The 21,224-nt window shown below is 39.2% G+C and overlaps 1 protein-coding gene across 4 annotated transcripts in view; it reads left to right on the top strand.

The window, feature by feature from the left end:
* ZCWPW2 (zinc finger CW-type and PWWP domain containing 2) overlaps positions 1 to 19,935 on the top strand; it is a 147,756-nt gene extending 127,821 nt beyond the window's left edge. For all 4 annotated transcript variants that reach the window (XR_015150832.1, XM_086365606.1, XM_086365611.1 and 1 more), the window contains 4 exons: positions 4,693 to 4,751; positions 8,790 to 8,857; positions 15,989 to 16,113; positions 19,279 to 19,935. Coding sequence is in view for 3 of the 4 variants with exons in the window: in XM_086365606.1 (XP_086221732.1) it covers positions 4,693 to 4,751; positions 8,790 to 8,857; positions 15,989 to 16,113; positions 19,279 to 19,440 (414 nt within the window). In the remaining variant the exon portion in view is untranslated. The remainder of the gene's footprint in view (positions 1 to 4,692; positions 4,752 to 8,789; positions 8,858 to 15,988; positions 16,114 to 19,278) is intronic.
* Positions 19,936 to 21,224: the final 1,289 nt, after the last annotated feature.

Genomic DNA, 21,224 nt, shown 5'->3' on the forward strand with positions numbered 1-21,224 from the left:
AAATCAATGATACTTACCTAGCAATATATTTGTTTGGATGGTGCCGGCTAGGTCAGTCACCTGAAGAGCTTATTTAAGTACGGATTCTGGGCTCCACCCCCAGACTATCTGATTTGGGGTGGTATATTTGCATTTCTAACAAGCTCTCAGGTGTTACTGATTCTGTCCTGTCATGGCTCTAGTTCTGAATAGCATTGGCTGGACAACATAGGTCAGTCAGCTTTGCAACACAGGAAGAGAAGGAGAAGACATGGAGTAGATAAAGTAGATCTTTCATATCTACTTGTAGTGGGTTGGATGGTAGCCTCCAAAAGATATGTCCACCAGGATCCTCAGAATGTGACCTTATTTGGAATAAGGATCTTTGCACATCCATTGGGTAAGGATTTTGAGATGAATTCATCTTGGTTAATGTGGGCCCTCCATCCAATGACAAGTGTTCTTATAAGAGACACACATCTATCCTTCAGAATAGTAAGAAAATAAACTTTTGGTACTTCACCAAATTTGTGGTAACTTGTTATGGCAGATTTGGAAAACTGATCTATGACCAAAGTCCAACCATATCAAAGTGCCAAGTACCCTCTGTCATATGGTTTAATGAAAAAGGAGACTCCTGACCAGGTAGACTAGTATAACAGTGAAATAGTGACTGCACATCACCTAATTTCTAAGCACTGTTGGATACTTTCTGGCATGTTATTTAATTTAATCTCCCCTCATATGCCTTGAGGTAGAAGGCTCATTTAGTTAGAAAATATTTAATAAATATTTTTATTTATTAAAAACAAAGGAAATAAAAATATCCTTATGCCAAGCTCTTGCTGGATGTTAGAGAGGTCAGTGACTCACTGAAGGTGACCTTGCTGGTAGGTGCCAGGGTCTAGATGAATCCTTTCAGATTCAATGCCTATCCCCATCCACTATACATCATCAAAGGCTAGAGGAAGAGGCACACTTCGGTTCAGTTCAGTTGCTCAGTCGTGTCTGACTCTTTGAGACCCCATGGACTGCAGTATGCCAGGCCCCCCGTCCATCACCAACTCCTGGAGTTAACTCAAACTCATGTCCATCAAGTCAGTGATGCCATCCAACCATCTCATCCTCTGTCGCCCCCTTCTCCTCCTGCCTTCAATTTTTTCCAGCATCAGGTCTTTCCAAATGAGTCAGTTCTTCTCATCAGGTGGCCAGAGTATTGGAGTTTCAGCTTCAGCATCAGTCCTTCCAATGAATGCTTAGGATTGATTTCCTTTAGGATGGACTGGTTGGATCTCCTTGCAGTCCAAGGGACTCTCAAGAGTCTTCTCCAACACCACAGTTCAAAAGCATCAATTCTTCAGTGCTCAGCTTTCTTTATGGTCCAAATCTCACAGCTATACATGACTACTGGAAAAACCAAAGAGGCAAGGGCATCTGAGGAGTGTTAAACAAAGTAGAGAGGAATTTATTATCACCAACACAACTCACCCTCATTTATGGAAGTTGTCTAGTAGTATTTCTCTCTACTAATACCTATAAAACACTTTTCACTTTGTTACCTATGGTTTTTCCAGTAGTCATATATGAATGTCACAGTTGGATCATAAAGAAAGTTGAGCACCAAAAAACGGATGCTTTTGCATTGTGATGCTGGAGAAGACTCCTGAAAATCCCTTTGAAAGTAAGGAGACCAAACCAGTCAATCCTAAAGGAAATTAACACTGAATATTCATTGGAAGGACTGATGCTACAGCTGAAGCTCCAATACTTTGGCCACTTGATGCACAGAACCAATTCATTGGGAAAGACTCTGATGCTGGGAAAGATTGAAGGCAGGAGGAGAAGGGGACAACAGAGGATGAGATGGTTGGATAGTATCACTGACTGAATGGACATGAGTTTGAGCAAACTCTGGGAGAGAGTGGAGGACAGCGGAGCCTGGTGTGCTACAGTTCATGAGGTTACAAAGAGTCTGACATGACTTTGCGGCTGAACAACAACCTTGTTACCTGAATTTCATTTCCACTTGTGACCACCACCCTTTCGCTTCATATTCAAATATGCATATAATGTGAGCTGATCCTAAATAGCAAGATAGAAATAAAGTGTTACAATGTCTTTGTGGATGTAGACCATTGATTTAAACAATAGTATTTTTATATGCTTTTTTTTTTTTTACCATATAAATATGTAAAGCAGTCTTGGAAAAGCTATATGAATATCATGTGTGAAAGTTGCCCAGTCATATTGGACTCTGCAACCCCGTGGGCTATATACAGTCCATGGAATTCTCCGGGCCAGAATACTGGAGTGGGTAGCCATTCCCTTCTCCAGGGGATCTTTCCAACCCAGGAATCGAATCTAGGTCTTCTGCATTGCAGGGAGATTCTTTACTGTCTGAACCACCAGGGACCTTGAGGTTAAGATCACAAAAAGAAGACCACTTAAATCTCTAGTATCATAATAATATGAACTTCCTAAATGTTTCATACAAACTTCCTTTGAGAGATTATTAAGATATAACTTTTTAATGAGAAATAAATTTAAATTATCCCATTTTACCTGTAAATTCTTCATCAGGTTTCTCCTTGTAATTCTGTTTCTCTGTGTATATTTTAAGGCTAAGAGTTTGGTATACACAGGTTAAGGACTGTTATATTTAGATGGTAGATTGTTTCTTTTAGCATTAAGGAATAACCCTTTTTATCTTTGATTATGCTTTTTGCCTTAACATCTGCTTTTTTCTAACAGTAGTATTGTTATACCAGGTTCCTTTTGTTATTAATCATTAATATATTCTGTCTCCTTTCTTTCAATTTTTCCAAGTCACTGCATTAAAAAATATTTTTACCTTTATTCTTGCCAGGAAGGTGTAACTTAATTTTAAACTATAAAACTCAGTGGTTTTTAATATACTAACAGTTGTACAGGCATTACTACTATCTGATTTCAGAACATTTTTTCATACTACCAAAAGAAAACCTGGTATTTGTTAGAAATCACTACTCATTTCCACATCCCACGGTCCTTGGCTATCAGTAATGTACTTCTGTGTCTGTAGATTTACCTTTTCTGGGCATTTCAAATAAGTGAAATCATTGAACATGTGGCCTTTTGTGTCTGACTTTTTTAACTTTTTACTTTGCATAATGATCTCAGGATTCATCCATGTTGTAGTATGTGTCAGTGGTTCATTATTTATAAAAGCAACATCATATGTCATTATATGGATAACCAGGCTTCCCCAGTGACTCAATGGTAAAGAATCTGCCTGCAATTCAGGAGATGCAGGAGATGAAGGTTCAATCTCTGTGTCAGGAAGATCCCCTAGAGGAGGACAGGGCAACCCGATCCAGTATTCTTGTCAGGAAGATCCCATGGCCAGAACAGCCTGGAAGGCTATGGTCCTTGGGGTCACAAAGAGTCAGACATGACTGAAGTGACTGAGTACACGTATGGATATACCACATATTCAGTTCAGTTCAGTCACTCAGTCATGTCCAACTCTTTGCGACCCCATGAATTGCAGCACGCCAGGCCTCCCTGTCCATCACCAACTCCTGGAGTTCACTCAGACTCATGTCCATCAAGTCAGTGATGCCATCCAGCCATCTCATCCTCTGTCGTCCCCTTGTCCTCTTGCCCCCAACCCCTCCCAGCATCAGAGTCTTTTCCAATGAGTCAACTCTTCGCATGAGGTGGCCAAAGTACTGGAGTTTCAGCTTTAGCATCATTCCTTCCAAAGAAATCCCAGGGCTGATCTTCAGAATGGACTGGTTGGATCTCCTTGCAGTCCAAGGGACTCTCAAGAGTCTTCTCCAATACCACAGTTCAAAAGCATATGGACATTTAAATTCTTTCTCCTTTTGGACTATCATGAATAATGCTATTATTCACATTTATAGTTTCATAGTTATGACCAGACACAATCTTTTACATGTGTATATGATTCATTTATGTTGGGTATATACCTCGGAGTGGAATTGCTAGATCATAGGGTAACTCTACACTTAACATATTGAAGAATTATCACACTGTATTCCACAATGGCTCCCCCATTCTACATTCCCACCAGCAGTGTATGAGGGTTCCCATTTTCCCACCACCTTCTTGTCTTTGCTGAGACATTAAGACCCCATCCCAAGTCCCTTTGGCCCTTTCCTGATACAGATTCCCTGGAGGCCTTCCACATGTCAGTTCCTAACATACAGATTTACATTCCACATGTTTCTGGCCTTTGAATATTTCTTTCTTTCTTTAAAGATCATAAGTGTATTAAAATTTAAAAGTTGTCTTACTTAATGTTTTTGTATGTTTGTAAAATGAGGAAGGGAGAGTCTATATAAGGGTAGACATTTGTATAGGATCAGTCAACTGTTCCTGGAAGTTGAGCAGGTGAGTGCAATTACAGCAATTGTTGACTTGGAATTACAGGTGTGTTTACAGCTGGGAGCCAGAGTTTCTCTTCGGGGCTAAATTACTCAGACTGTATGCTGCTGCTGCTAAGTCACTTCAGTCGTGTCCGACTCTGTGCAACCTCATGGACTGCAGCCTACCAGGCTCCTCCGTCCATGGGATTTTCCAGGCAAGAGTACTGGAGTGGGGTGCCATTGCCTTCTCCGACTCAGACTGTGTAGGATCCATTATTATGCTGAGCTCATCATATCCCACATGAACTAACACATCTTTTTGTTAATGGTTATCTTTTTACAGGTGCAAATTTCCAAAAATAACACTGAAAAGAAAAATCCCAAATTTAGAAAAAGGAAAAGGTATGTTTTTTTTAATGAAAAATTATTATGATAAAATATATATATGGTTTAATTTTTATATGACATTTCCCCTGATTCTTTTTTTAATTTATTTATTTTAATTGGAGGCTAATTACTTTACAATATTGTAGTGGTTTTGCCATACATTGACATGAATCAGCCATGGGTGTACATGTGTTCCCCATCCTGAACCCCCCTCCCACCTCCCTCCCCATCCCATCCCTCAGGGTCATCCCAGTGCACCAGCCCTGAGCACCCTGTCTCACGCATTGAACCTGGACTGGCGATCGATTTCACATATAATATACATGTTTTGATGCTATTCTCTCAAATCATCCCATCCTCGCCTTCTCCCACAGAGTCCAAAAGTCTGTTCTTTATGTCTGTATCTCTTTTGCTGTCTCGCATATAGGGTCATCATTACCATCTTTCTAAATTCCATATATATGCATTAATATACAGTATTGGTGTTTTTATTTCTGACTGACTTCACTCTGTATAATAGGCTCCAGTTTCATCCACCTCATTAGAACTGATTCAAATGCATTCTTTTATGTACCACAGCCTTCTTATCCATTTGTCTCCCGATGGACATCTAGGTTGCTTCCATGTCCTGGCTATTATAAACTGTGCTGCGATGAACATTGGGGTACACGTGTCTCTTTCAATTCTGGTTTCCTCGGTGTGTATGCCCAGCAGAGAGATTGCTGGGTCGTATGGCAGTTCTATTTCCAGTTTTTTGAGGAATCCCCACACTGTTCTCCATGGTGGCTGTACTAGTTTGCATTCCCACCAACAGTGTTAAGAGGGTTCCCTTTTCTCCACACCCTCTCCATCATTTATTGCTTGTAGACTTTTGGATCACAGCCATTCTGACTGGCATGAGATGGTACCTCATTGTGGTTTTGATTTGCATTTCTCTGATAATGAGTGATGTTGAGCATCTTTTCATGTGTCTGTTAGCCATCTGTATGTCTTCTTTGGAGAAATGTCTGTTTAGTTCTTTGGCCCATTTTTTGATTGGGTCATTTATTTTTCTGGAATTGAGCTGCAGGAGATCCTTGTATATTTTTGAGATTAATTCTTTGTCAGTTGCTTCATTTGCTATTATTTCCTCCCATTTGAAGGCTGTCTTTTCACCTTGCTTAGAGTTTCCTTTGTTGTGCAAAAGGTTTTAAGTTTACTTAGGTCCCATTTGTTTATTTTTGCTTTTATTTCCATTACTCTGGGAGGTGGGTCATAGAGGATCCTGCTGTGATTTATGTCAGACAGTGTTTTGCCTGTGTTTTCCTCTAGGAGTTTTATAGTTTCTGGTCTTTTTTTTTTTTTTTAGTTTCTGGTCTTACATTTAGATCTTTAATCCATTTTGAGTTTATTTTTGTGTATGGTGTTAGAAAGTGTTCTAGTTTCATTCTTTTACAAGTGGTTGACCAGTTTTTCCAACACCACTTGTTAAAGAGATTGTCTTTTCTCCATTGTATATTCTTGCCTCCTTTGTCAAAGATAAGGTGTCCATAGGTGCATGGATTTATCTCTGGGCTTTCTATTTTGTTCCATTGATCTATTTTTCTGTCTTTGTGCCAATACTGTACTATTTTGATGACTGTAGCTTTGTAGTATAGTCTGAAGTCAGGAAGGTTGATTCCTCCAGTTCCATTCTTTTTTCTCAAGATTATTTTGGCTATTCAAGGTTTTTTGTATTTCCATACAAATTGTGAAATTATTTGTTCTAGTTCTCTGAAAAATACCATTGGTAGCTTGATAGGGATTGCATTGAATCTATAGATTGCTTTGAGTAGTATACTCATTTTCACTGTATTGATTCTTCCACTCCATGAACATGGTATATTTCTCCATCTATTAGTGTCCTCTTTGATTTCTTTCACCAGTGTTTTATAGTTTTCTATATATAGGTCTTTTGTTTCTTTAGGTAGATTTATCCCTAAGTATTTTATTCTTTTCATTGCAATGGTGAATGGAATTGTTTCCTTAATTTCTCTTTCTTTCCTCTCATTGTTAGTGTATAGGAATGCAAGGGATTTCCGTGTGTTAATTTTATATCCTGCAACTTTACTATATTCATTGATTAGCTCTAGTAATTTTCTGGTGGAGTCTAGGGTTTTCTATGTAGAGGATCATGTCATCTGCAAACAGTGAGAGTTTTACTTCTTCTTTTCCAATCTGGATTCCTTTAGTTTCTTTTTCTTTTCTAATTGCTGTGGCCCAAACTTCCAAAACTATGTTGAATAGTAGTGGTGAGAATGGGCACCCTTGTCTTGTTCCTGACTTTGGGAGAAGTGCCTTCAAATTTTCACCATTGAGAATAATGTTTGCTGTGGGTTTATCATATATGGCTTTTATTATGTTGAGCTATGTTCCTTCTATGCCTGCTTTCTGGAGGGTTTTTATCATAAATAGATGTTGAATTTTGTCAAAGACTTTCTCTGCATCTATTGAGATAATCATATGGTTTTTATCTTTCAATTCATTAATGTGGTGCATCACATTGATTGATTTGCAAATGTTGAAGAATCCTTGCATCCCTGGGATAAAGCCCACTTGGTCATGATGTGTGATCTTTTTGATAAGTTGTTGGATTCTGTTTGCTAGAATTTTGTTAAGGATTTTTTGCATCTATGTTCATCAGTGATATTGGCCTGTAGTTTTCTTTTTTTGTGGCATCTTTGTCAGGTTTTGGTATTAGGGTGATGGTGGCCTCATAGAATGAGTTTGGAAGTTTACCTTCCTCTTCCCCTGATTCTTGATTCTGTTTCTCTAGGGAACTATGTTCTAAATTTTCTAAAAGAATTAATAATATAAGTAGTATTCTTAGAAGTATGGAGAAAGTTTTATGTTTGTACAGATGTATTGAACTGTAAGTTTCAAAGATTAATATCATGTGAGTGACCAGATGAGAAACAGGTTTTAAATTTAAACATAGGTAGTACAAACCAGAAACAAGGTTGTATAATAAGTCATGGATAACAAGTTTTAGTGTTTATCATTGAACCAATTGCATAGGTTTTTTATTTTTTTATTGAATGGTAAGCAGTGCTTTGTGAAAAGGAGTCCTACTTAAAGACTGGCTTGATATGATAGTCCTTCTTTTCTTTTTTGTCCTTTTTCTGAAGATGAATAATTGCATTTTATAAAGGACTTTCACTTCCTAATCTCAGTTACCCTTCACAGTAACCCTATCAAATAAGTATGAAGTGTATCATAATTATGCCCATTTAAAAGATAAAGAATTTATGGCTTAAAGAAGTTACGTGACTTTCTTAGGATCTTCTGGTTAGAGAAGATGTGCCTGAACAAATGTTTTCTGACTCTAAATCATCAGTACAGTATACTGGGAAAAGCATGGATTTTGCAGTTTGACAGAATTCATTTCTGTCATTTTCAACCATTTTCCTATGTTGTCAAATTTCTCAATCTCTCAGGGCCTCAGTTTCTTCATAAAATGAGAGTAACAATAACTTAGTAGGTTTTTGGAGGGAGGATTATATGAAATAGGCTATGTAAAGTGCTGGGTAGCTTGTTAGTATGGAGAAGGCAATGGCACCCACTCCAGTACTCTTGCTTGGAAAATCCCATGGATGGAGGAGCCTGGTAGGCTGCAGTCCATGGGGTCGCTGAGGGTCGGACATGACTGAGCGACTTCACTTTCACTTTTCACTTTCATGCATTGGAGAAGGAAATGGCAACCCACTCCAGTGTTCTTGCCTGGAGAATCCCAGGGACAAGGCATCCTGGTGGGCTGCCGTCTATGGGGTCGCAGAGTCGGACACGACTGAAGTGACTCAGCAGCAGCAGCAGCAGCAGCAGCTTGTTAGTACTTCTCACCTAGTGAGAGCTCAAATCAATATTATTCCCCTTTGGGTTTTCACTGCCCTTCTTACTGTGTAAAACAACCCTGAAAAAAGATACTTCAAGGTAAGAAATGTATATTCATAATTTACTGTTACCAGTATTCATGAATGATCATTTAAATATACATGCTTGTTCTTAAAAAGTAAATCTGTCAAATTCTTTTTCCAGGAAAGCTGTTTTAAAATCCTCTTTTGAAAATGTTTGTTCAGATGATGCCTTATCAAAGGAAAACATGGGTATGTGAAGGCCTGTCTTGCTTTTAGTTCTTTTACCTATATTTAATTCCACCAAACGTAATTGTAGTCCTTTGAAGAAAACAAAATGTACATGTATATGTATATGAGAAACATTAGTGGCGTTCTGGTATTAATTTACATACTAGGGCTTTTCCATTGTCTTTAAATTTCTATCCTCTCAAATTAAATTTTGTCTGGCTTTGTCATATGTTTGATTTTTTTTTTTAAATAAAGCACTAGCAGTTATAGGAGGAAATACCAACATCAGTACATTTCAGTCTAGAATTCTCTATTCTACATTTAGTCAGGGCTGCCAAAGGAGGGAAGAAAAGCAGAGCCTGGTGCTCCCAGCTCAACTTGTTGTCGTGGGTGCTAGAGCACTGTAAGGAGAAGGTGGCCTGTAGGGGGAAAAGCTTTTCTTTCAGAAGCACTTTACTCTTTCTACATTTTCCTTGGTCTTGAAAAGAGGCACATGCTTGTTTGCAAGGTGGAACTTCGGCAGCCACACAAAGAGGTATCATAGCCGATTAAACCCAGAGAAGCTTTTGGTCCTCACTTCCTCTCCTGTAGCCACTCCCACATCCTATGGGGCTAAATGCGCCATTTGTACAGTCTCATGGAACGGAAGGAAGGACAGAGTGGTTATTTTATATCTTCCTTTCCTCTCCTAAACCACTACAGAATTCTGTTGCTCTCCTCTTAAACTTACTGCTCCTGCTTTCCTGCTAATTAAGGTACCTCCTTTTTTGCAGAGGGAGTGCAGCTCTGTTCCTTTGCCTCACATGATCAGCTCACATATTCCTGTAGAAACAAAAGTCACTTTATCCCTAGAGTGAGTTCCCAGTAGGTGACCCTGACACCACAGCTGGATCATCCTCCCCTCCAACTGGCACAGGATCCTTCAGGAGAGATCCTAGGGCACCAGGGATCCAGGGACCAGAAGTGACTGCCCGGTTAGTAGTTTCCCTGCTGCCTGGCTCTGAAAGCCTCAGTAGCTCACTGGTCTGTGTCTCACTCCTCCAGTGCCATTTGAACTGAAGAGCAGAGCCATCTCATCTTCTATGTTCTCTGTCCACTTCCTGAAAGAGGGATGCTTTTTCAGTAGTTTGCATCCTCTTCAAATTCTTTATTCACTACTCATATTTCTGTGGCTTCCTTGATCCAGGTCTCTGATGTCTCTCATTTCTTCTTAGCTTAAGGTAGGATCAGTCCTAGATCAGACAACAGAGAAAAATGATAGCATCTGACTCTTGAGTCTCAGCTCCACTTTGAGGCCCTCCTTTACACTCTGGGTGCTCATGTCTCCCCTTTGTCCTCTGCCCCAGCTGTGATGTGCCCTCTTGGCTTCATGCTCTGCAGTTGCTTCTCTCTCCCTTAGTTTGAGATCTCAGGGAGAGTCAAGTACATGCAACTACCCTACCTTTTCAGACATCAGTTTCTTCATCTGAAATAAAGAAAATGCAAGAGAAACTGTCTTATCCAAGAGAGAGAGGACTGTTTCTGGAAAACAACAGAAAAAGTTGAGGAATCATTAAATAAATGATTAAACTGTGTGTTCATGGGTGTGTAAAGATTTAATCTCATGCTGGGGTGGGAGATAAATTATGAGTTTGGGGTTAACATATATACACTACTGTATCTGAAATAGATAAACAAGGGCCTACTGTATAGCACAGGGAACTGTACTCAATATTTTGTAATATTTTCTAATAACTTATAATGGAAAAGAATCTGAGAAAGTATATATATGTGTATGTGTGTATAACTGAATCACTGCTGTACACCCGAAACTAACACAACATTGTAAATTTACTACAATTTTGAAAATGGTTATAAAAAAGGATTTGATCTAAGAAATAACTATTTGTGAAGTATGTCTGTATTTTTGGGGAAATTGCTACCAGAAATATCTTGTATTATGTTTGATTGTCCCTGTAACCCATTTTCTTTCAGTGTTTAGGGACCAAAAACATCCATCTATGATGGTGAAATAATAATAGAATAATAATGATGATAATGATAAACTACACCTGTAACAGTTACTGTGTCTTCACTTTTCTAAACATTTCATATATATTAGTTTAATCCTCACAAGATCTGTATGAGATGAATAAGGTATATTTTATTATAATTCCTATGGTATCAGTGGAGAAACAGAAGCACTTAATAGGTTATATGCCTTTTCTAAGGTCACATAGCTTCTTAAAATTAATCAAAGTTTGCAGCTATTTCCTTGGTTGCTTTAGCAGAAGTTTAAAGCTAAATTTATGGTTTTTCAGTGTGGCTCAGTGGTAAAGAATCCGCCTGCCAATGCAGGAGACACGAGTTGGATCCCTGGGTCAGGAAGATTCCCTGGAGTAGGAAATGGCAACTTACTCCTGTATTCTTGCCTGGAATTTCCCATGGACAGAGGAGGATGACAGGCTGCAGTCCATGGGGTCACAAAGAGTCAGACATGCCTGACCACACATGCAGTCACAGTCACATACAGCACTGCTAGTTTGTCAAAGCATCTTTTTAAAATGTAATTATTGCCCTTCATATCCCCCTTAATGAAGAGATTTTTTACTTCTCTTATTTTTAGTCTTTGAGCTTTGTCACTTGTTTTATTGTATCAGTGTTGTCTGTTGGTAAATACCTCATTTCTCTTTGTGGAGTAGGCAGTCTATAAAAGTTTTAATAAAAGATTAACATATCATCAGTATCAGTTGAGTCACTCAGTTGTGTTTGACTCTTTGCAACCCCATGGACTGCAGCAGGCCAGGCTTCCTTGTCCATCACCAACTCCTGGAGCTTGATTAAACTCACGTCAATTGAGTCGGTGATGCCATCCAACCATCTCATCCTCTGTCGTCCCCTTCTCCTCCTATATTGACATATAACCCTGGATTAGTTAACAGTCTACTAACATTCATGAGTAAATTAGCAAGGGATGTGTTCATCATCCACCTGGGACAGGTGAGCATGGCAGAGAATGGCTGATACAGAAAAGGTCTGGATGATGTCTGGATGAGCCAGGCAGGAGGTGAAGGCCTTAGGCCTGGGTGGGGGCAGAAGGCTGACAGGGGAGAAGGGTGCTGTCTTGCTATTGAAGGCAGACTTGGCCTGCCTGGTCTGGGTTGGAAGTTATCTTTATCCTCTGGGCCCTCCTGCCCACCATGTCTGTTTGTTCTAGGTAGGCACCTTCTTCTTCATTCACTTGAGCCTGTAGTTCCCTCATCTCTACATTTACATCCTAAGCTGATAGAAGAGGCTTTGTGGTTCAGTTCGGTTCAGTTCAGTCACTTAGTCGTGTCCGACTCTCCGCGACCAAACAAATCAAAACCAAGTGCTTTTTCCTCCTCTTCACCTTCCTCCTCTAGAAGAATGGCTTCAATATTTCAACATTGAAATGGCCCTGAAAATTTAAGATGCTGTTTTTCAGTGCCAAGTTTGAAGTAACTGAACCAGTGGCCTCTTTATATAAAAGAGGAAATAGCTTCTTTAAACGTTTAATAGAGAAGTAGAGAATAAAGAAAACTTCCTAAATATATTATACATTGAAGGATTTTTCTAAAATAGTGACTGATTTATTGAGATAAACAGTAAGTTATTTCTTACCAGGAATGAAAAACCAGCACTAATTTATTTTATAAAAATTCATTTTAAAAAGCCAGATTCATACTTCAGTGGGAAAGATACCTTTTTTCTTTTTTCTTTATTTTTTTTCTCCCACTTTCTCTGAGTGATAGAGCAACTATAATGGTACCACTTTACTCTCGACAACAAATTGAAGCAAGTCAGGAAAACTACCAGATAATCAGGATTGATAGAAGATGATTGGTCATGCAGTCAGCACAGACCTGCATTCTGTCTGTATCTTTGGAGATCATTGACCAATTTTGATAACCTTGTTTGCAGATTACAGTAACTGCAATTTCTGAGAATTATTTTTGGACTCTCTGTGTTTGCAGTATTAGGAATACCTTTTAGAAAAGCAAGCCTCGTGTTCTGAAAGCAGAATTTGACATCATCAAGTTGGTGTTATGAACCCTACTTGATTTACGAAGCCATCCATTACTTTGTCTACCCTTTGATCGAAAGGCAGTATACATGTTTTTCCAGATCACTTGAAAACAGAGAGCCTGCAATGGCACTCGGCAGTGACATTCATTATCATAAATTGACTGTATTTTAGTCTAGCCTTAGAAATACAAGGGCTTCCCTGGCCGCTCAGCTGGTAAAGAACCCAGCTGCAATGCAGGAGACCTGGGTTTGATCTCTGGGTTGGGAAGATCCTCTGGAGGAGGGCACAGCAACCCACTTCAGTATTCTTGCCTGGAGAATTTCATGGACAGAGCCTGGCAGGCTGCAGTCCATGGGGTCGCAAAGAGCTGGACACAACTAAGCGACTTTCACACACAACTTAGAAATATAAAGATGTTTGTGTGCCATTTTTCCTTCACAGCAGAGCTCAAAATTCGTCTTCTCAACAGTGCATTAAATGTCACTATCAATTTCCATAGACTCAGACTGTAAAATAGGAAAACACAACATCCATGAGTGGGACTGGGGAACTGATGTGAAGATAGTCACACTCTTGTTGTTAAGTGACAAGTTACTAAGTAAGTAATCTGTCACAGAGAGAGGTGACTCTCAACAAAACTGCTTCCATGAAAATGGACTTTCCTGTAGAAAATTCTAATTCAGAAGCCATGGTGTTGCATTCATATTTTTTGATCATCTTCAGGTGATTCTTATGCCCCAGATTTGGAATACTGTTGTTCTAGGATGTGATAGCTTATACTCTGTGTTCTTATGTGTTCGCAGTTACCACAGAACACAGATCTATATGCTTACAATGCACATGTAAGTCGTGGTTTTTTGTTTGTGTTGTTTCTGAACATAGGAACTGATTCTGAGGTGTAGAATGGCTTATCAGAAAACTACTTTCAAAGTGTTTTGGGAGTTTTCCACAGAGGAGACCTGAGACTGGCTGGGTGGAGGTGGTGACAAGGATGGCTCGCTGATCTGTGGCTCTTCTCTCAGATCCTTGACCCTTAGAAGGCACAAAATAAACATTTGTCAGTTGAATAAAAGAAAATGATAATGAAAATGGCTTTTTTTGAACTGGAACGTTTTACGTTAATAATCTCTATTTATTAACCGTATAACATGCCTAATTTGTAAGAATACCTGTGCAAACTCACACACACACAAATGGATGTGTATATCATATTACACAAATTAAAATTAATGTTATTGCTGGGAACACCTTGCTTCCATATTCACTGATGATATTTTAGCCCTGAAGGGTGTGTCCTGCTTGGGTTTCCATGAACTTTCAGCTGCTCTACGTCTGTGATGTGGTTTTTGGTGACCTGCCAATGTGTAGTGGATGATGGGGTGTATGTCAGATTTGTATAACCAGAGTGGAAGATGATGGGGTGTGTGTCTTTCTCTCTGAGTCATGCTGCCCTTGGAAGACTTTTCAGGGCCCCATCTGTCTGCTGTGCAGGAGCAGGTCACTAGCCTCCTCCCTTGATCTTTACTTCAGAAAGATTCGATATCAATTGAAAATGTTTGTTTTATTTAAATAGGGAACTCCGTTGATATTGTTAATCAGCAATCGGGTCTATAGAGTTATAATAGGTATTTATATCTTTGTTGGGAATATTATATCAGCAAGTTCAACAAATTACCAGATATTTTGCTTACTTACATATTTCTGTCACAGTAGCAGAAAAATCACACAGCCTTTATAAGTATGTGAATTAAAAAAAAAAAAAAAACTAGATTAGGCAGTTAAGATGCATTGATATTTTGATTAAGAATAAACTAGGGCTTCCCGGGCAGCTGAAATGGTAAAGAATCTGCCTGCAATGCAGGAAAACTGGATTTGATCTCCTGGAGAAGGGAATGGCTACCCATTCCAGTATTCATGCCTGGAGAATTCCATGGATAGAGGAGCCTCGCGAGCTACAGTCCCTGGGGTCACAAAGAGTTGGACACGACTGAGCAACTAACACTTTCACTTTACATATTCAGCCTGGATTTAGTCTTGACACTTAATTACTGGCTCCCCCTTTTAAACAGTAGTTTTAATAGTTTATTTCAGGGCTTAACAAATTGTGGCTCACGATGATCAGTTGTTGCTTGTTCTCGTAAATAAAGTTTTATTGGGACACAGCCACTCCCATTTGGTTGAGGGTGGCGCTGTGGCAAAGAATCTGCCTACCAATATAGGAGGCGCAAGAGACACAGGTTCAATCCCTGGGTTCGGAAGTTTCCCTGAAGAGGAAATGGCAGTCCACTCCAATAGCTTTCCCTGGAAAATCCCGTAGATAGAAGAGCATGGTGGGCTACAGTATGTGGGGTTGCAAAGAGTTAGAAGTGACTGAGCATGCACTCACATATGCTTTCTAACAGCAGAGTTGAGTAGTTGTGATGCAGACCATCTGGCCCACAAAGCCTGAAATATTTACTCTCTTGTCCTTCCTAGAAAAAAAGTTGCTGATCCCTGGTCTTTAAGTAACAACTTAATTTGGTGCCCTTGGCTTCTTATTTTAAAAATACACATGTATACCCATGGCTGATTCATGTGAATGTATGGCAAAAACCACTACAATATTGTAAAGTAATTAGCCTCCAATTAAAATAAATTAATTAATTTTTTAAAAAATAAATAAAAATAAAATAATTCAGTGTCTGGGATACTTATAGTCTACATATAGCAAGAATGTCACTTGCATTTGTCAAGGAATACTTATAAAAGATTCACCTGGAAATCCACAGTAATTTTGCATCAAGCAGAGGATATAACTGAAAGTTACACAAAATACTTTTTACCTTGTTCAGTTCAGTCACTCAGTCGTGACCGACTCTTTGAGACCCCATGAACTGCAGCATGCCAGGCTTCCCAGTCCATCACCAACTCCTGGAGCTTGCTCAAACTCGTGTCCATCAAGTTGGTGATGCCATCCAACCATCTCATCCTCTGTTGTCCCCTTCTCCTCCTGCCTCATAACATTTAGAAAATGTCCTCTTTGAGGGTGGTTAAGATTATGAATTAGATAGAATTAATTAAGGTGTAGGTTTCTTTGTGTTTTTTTGTTGTTGTTGTTTTTTACTATATTAACAACGTTTCTTCAGTTGTCTCTGAGACAGAATTTTTACTGAAAGAGCTGGAGCAAATGCTAGAGCAAGCCCTGGAGCACACAACCACCCAAAGGGAGTTTGAAGAGGAGTGCGGGGAGGAAGTGAATACAGGAGAAAAGGTAGGATCCATAATGACCATCAGGCCTAAAGAGCAACCTCAGATCCTTAAATGGCAGAAGTTGTTCCCAGATATTCATTTTCATTATGTGGGAAATTCCTTTCACTTCTGAAATGTGAGCCCTTGGTTATCATGAGGTGAACAAGAAACTAGTAGCCTGTGGAAAAATCAGAATGCATCTGTCAGTCTTTGAAAAAAATATACTTGAGCCAAGGAGCTGTTTTATTTTGGATCTTTGGGGCTGGAATGAAGAGAGATAGTGAGACTCACTGACGCCAGGGAGGTACTGATCTTCGCATTCAGGAGAAGCACCAGAACAAGAGGCCCCCCGGAAACCTGCCCTGCCTGGTCGTGCACAGAGCTGACCTCCATGGGGCATTTTTCACCAGATTCTATTTCACTACTCTTAACCGGGTAGTTTTTTCTTTTTCCTTTTGGCCAGCCATGTTGGGCTGAGAAAGGCCATGTGTGCTTACTGTATTCAATACTTATCAAGGACAGCAGAAATTTTAAGTTGGTTGACACATTGCTCAGCACAACAGCAAGCCCAGGTCATTAACACAGAGCAGCAAGGTAGCAGGTGTGAAAGAAGTCAGCCGTGAGGCAGACGCTTACACAGGTGGCCCAGCTGTTCCCTGTGTGGTTAGGAGGCAAATGGCAGTGAGGAGCTCTGGGTCCTTCCAGTTTCATTCCTTTTCTCATTTCTTGTTTGGCTGTCCACTGTGCCTGGAGTCAGGAAACAGGGGATGGGAGACGGGCTCGGGATACTGTCCTTGTGTCCCCTTCCTGGTCCAGGCAGTGAGGACTCAGGACTGGCTAAGGTTGCCTGTCACTTGCCTCAGAGGATTGTTAAATGAGGCAAACCAGAAAAAGTGCTTTGCAGAGTAACTGACTCCTAAGACTGGCCATTATTACAGACGAGAATTGGCAGTGGCAGCCTCTGGAGGGAATAGGAGCTAAGAATTCCTCACCTGGTCTCTGTTACCACATCCTCACTTTGCAAAACTACCCATCCCCAAGTCTTCTGTGCTGAGGTGCAGAAAAGGTGGCTTTGTAAATGGACAAGATTGTTCATCCACTTTGGCTGATTTCATTCATAACTTCAGCAAGAACAAAGATGATTCTTAAAGACTTCCTAGATTAAGTTACAAATCATGAAAATGCACAAAATTCGCTGTTGAGATCAAACTGTAAAGGAAAATAAAATTTAAATAAATAAAATTATTGGTAAAAACACTGAGTTGAAAAACATAATTGTTTTCTTGGTCAGCGATCTCAACTTGTTCTTGAATTGCCATGAATTGTGAATACTATTTCTCTGATTAGACTCCCTTTAAAAAAAAAAAAAAATCTTGTTCTCTCTGTAGATCTTACCCCTCGTAGAACAAGAGCTATAGATTGGTGACATTTATTGTATACATGTAGTTAATATATAAATTATTCTTTTCTGGCAAATGTGTATTTTGTTTGAGCACCATATGGTTTTGTGCAGTGTTTTTTTTTCCGTCTTAGCAGTTTGTCTATTCAAAAATACAGGCAGGTTGATTTTTATAGAAATGTCCTGGAGCTTTTACAGCCACAAAATTGGCTTCTATTTTGCCATTATAACTAGTAACTTGATAGAACAGAAAATTACTTCTGATTTTTATGTCTTAAGGTAAAATACATAGTTTTAATACATCACCAGGCAGGAGCTTGCTCTTTGTTTTAGATTCCTGTAATGTTTTATGCTTTCAAAAGGCATTTAGGAATTATAAAAATTAACTGTTTTAACTTGCTGGCAGGCAGGTGAGTGCTGCCTGCTGACTGGCTCTAAGCCTCTCTCCACATAGAGCTTTAGAAGCCTGGAATTCATGCCAGGTTGGGGTACTTACTGCCTTGTTCACTTTTAAATGAGGAGAATAGCAATGAGACCAGCTGTCAGAGCTGGAGCAATTTCCAGCTTATAGGTAAAGAAATGATCACCTAAGGGATTTCTTTTCTCCTTTCTTTTCTTCCTTCCTTCCTTTTTTTTTTTTGTGTGTGTTAGTAGGAAAAATTAATATGGCTTCCAAAGGTAATACTGTTTAACACTGAAGATGTGTTTTGTTTTTAGAAAGTGGTTAAGTGTTTTGTTAAAAAAAGTGGTCTTTTATAAGCTAACACACCAGAAGAGGATATACCTGATAATTTTGAAGTTCTGAGCATGTTTATTCTCTGGGCAGATATTGTTTGAGCTGTTTTCAAAGTTGTGAATGTGATGTTTTCATCATGCATTTCATGTGTGAGGTTTCAAGTTGATTACTGTCAAGCACTTATACTAATGAATTGAGAATAGCACCATGAACAAAAGCACACACACATGGATAATCAAAATCCATTTTTGTTTGTCATTCAAGTACTCAGAGATTGTTTTCCTCAGTAGACTCACCTTTCTAATTATGTTCTTAGCTAACATTAACACTGGTTGACATGCCCTAACTTTGAAAAAAATGGAAGGGAATTAATTTCAGACTGTTATAAAATCCACCTAAATAATTCACAAACTAGATAATCCATATACAAATAAGACAGAGTTTACTGAGTACCTCTCTGTATTAAAAGGTACACTTTTGATACATGAAAGTAGAAAGTACTTGTATAAACTGCATGAGTTTTGTTTTGTTTTGTTTTGTTTCCACATTGTGTGGGAAGTTGCCTTTGCCTTTAACGAACCTTGAAGTTGTAAATCTCGTGTGTGCATTTGTGTGTTTGCCTTGTTTTTACCTGTGTCCTTTCCAACTAAACCAGCGCACACACTTACTATTCGTAAGGAATGCAGGTGCTTATGAGAAGACGGTCATCGGAAGTGTGACTAAAACAGTTTTCACTTGTATTCTCCGTAATGGTCAATTTAAAAATAAAAAACATAGAAAACTTGCAGAATTTTAATTTTAATGATCACATTTTTCCAATTCAAAAAGTTAAAGCTAAAAATGTATGATGTCGAGGAGCAGAGATAGGATTAAATATTCAGTTACTTTTACACTGACACTTACTGTATATTATATTTTATGTGGGGATCATTATTTGACCACCAGCATAACAGAACACCTTGTTAAGGAGTTACTGACACTTTTATATTTTGTTCAGATAATTAAGCCTGGTCTTCAAGTAAATTTGATGACTTCTGTGGTTATTTTTACAGTTACCTAAATGTGGCCCTGAAGTTCCTGCAGGCAGCTCTCTTGAAAACCACTGTGAAGAGGACTGTCTTATAATTGATGGGCGAAGGTTAAAGGCTGGAGAATGTATTGAAAATATAACTAAGAAGTTTAAAGAAATAGATGCTTTGATGTCTGAATTATAAGGAATTATAATGCCCTGTCTTATATAGGGCATTATAAGATATTTTCAAAAGTTAATTATAAAAACATTTACATCTTTACATTTGCCCAAAGTTAAAACTTAAAAATGTTTTATGAAACATTTTACCAAAGTTGTTATTTATAATAACTTTCTACTTTGTATTTTGAGAATATCCATTGTTTTGAGAGAGAATCAGGTGGTATTTAAATTAATGTTGTAATTTTAGAATCTGAGAACCCTGATATTTATATTTGTAGATTTTTTCTTGTTTGCCTTAATTTTAAAATAGTTTATGAAACTTACTTCACAAATACATGCTTTATAATGATTTAATTTAGATCCTTTGTTCAAGTGTGGCTAACTTAAAATGACTGCTAATGCTATTATAATTCTTACAAATAATTCAGATCCAATATTCTTAGAGAATGTATATTTGTAGTAGAAATAAGCTACTGCAAAATAAAAGGAAATAATAAAAAATAATTGTGTAATAGAATTGGAGCTTTTCTAAAAAAACAAAAATGTTAATTGCCTTATTATTTTGGAAACAGTCGTTTCAACCACAGTTCCCAAACTGACAATTTAGTAGAGTCTGTGAAGGGTCTTTGGAAGATCAGAATCCTGGACCCTTCCCTGCTGAGTCAGAATCTCTGGAGGCAAGGATGGGAAATGCAATTTAAAATATAGAGATAAGTTAAACATCTTCACTGTAGAAAAATCTAAACAATATAGAAAAGTAAAAGGTACATCCTGCAATACCACTCCCCTAACATCCCCCTGGGAGCCCCGTTCCTTAGGGGTCCCTGTGAACGCTCTGGTGGGTGTCCTCGATCAGGTCCTTTGCTCATCAGATGGTGTGTGTGCACAACCACCTCCAACTCTACACTCTAGCTTTGGCTCCTTCTCTAAATCACTCCTTCTCCCTGGGGGCCGGGGTGGGAGAAAGGGCATTTTACGCACTTGAAAACATGGAAACAAAGACCAAAGCTTGAGGAGAGAGGAAGAGGGAGCATCCAGGACTTGCTGGTGGTTGAAGTGGCTGGAGTGGCATGTGATGGGGGAAGGTGAGCATCAGAGCTGAGCCAGGCTTCTCTCCGTCAGTAGAGTGGAGGTTGCTGTGAAAGGAAAGTTGATAATCTGCAGAGAGTGAGGAAGCAGTCTGAAGATGTGGAAACTATGCAGCTTATGATGGTGACTGGCATTGTCTCAGAGCTTCTCTCTTCTGGCCACCCTGCCATGCCTCTCCAGGGCCTCATGGACCAGCATGTTCCTTCCAGCAGAACCAGCGGGGACACACTTGCTCCTATGGGCCTGGGACCAGGGCTTCTGTGTGATTATCTGCCTCTAGGGCAGGCCGCACCCTACATGTAGAGCTAGAGCTTCTTGCTGTGCCCAAACGAAAGCTTTGTAAGGAAATTGTGTCTGCCTCCCAGGGGAAGTTACACTCTTAAGTACCCTAGTTACACGATACCAAGTTTAATATATGAGGTGTAAAGCAATATGTCAAGGCCTTCCGCTCAAGCATTTGGGTTGGAATAAGAGCCTGCCTTTGTCCAGTTTGAAGAGGCTAACTGCTCCTTTTGGAATGAGTTGGGCCACACCATCCTAGTCTACAGCCTCTGTGAACTTACGGAGAGTCTGCCTCCACTGGAAGCTGAGTCCCCGGTTAGATCTGCAGACCCTGGAGAGCTGAGCACCAAAGCCAGCCTGTTGCCCATGTTCCAGGAAGACCTGGTCTATTTGCCCCAAGAAGCTGAATTTGTGATTTCCATTGGTAAGAGGCTT

This window comes from Bos grunniens, chromosome 22 (genome assembly GCF_055505025.1).
Source record: "Bos grunniens cultivar Pamir isolate PY7600 chromosome 22, Bosgru_T2T1.0, whole genome shotgun sequence".
NCBI classification, from domain to species: Eukaryota; Metazoa; Chordata; class Mammalia; order Artiodactyla; family Bovidae; genus Bos; species Bos grunniens.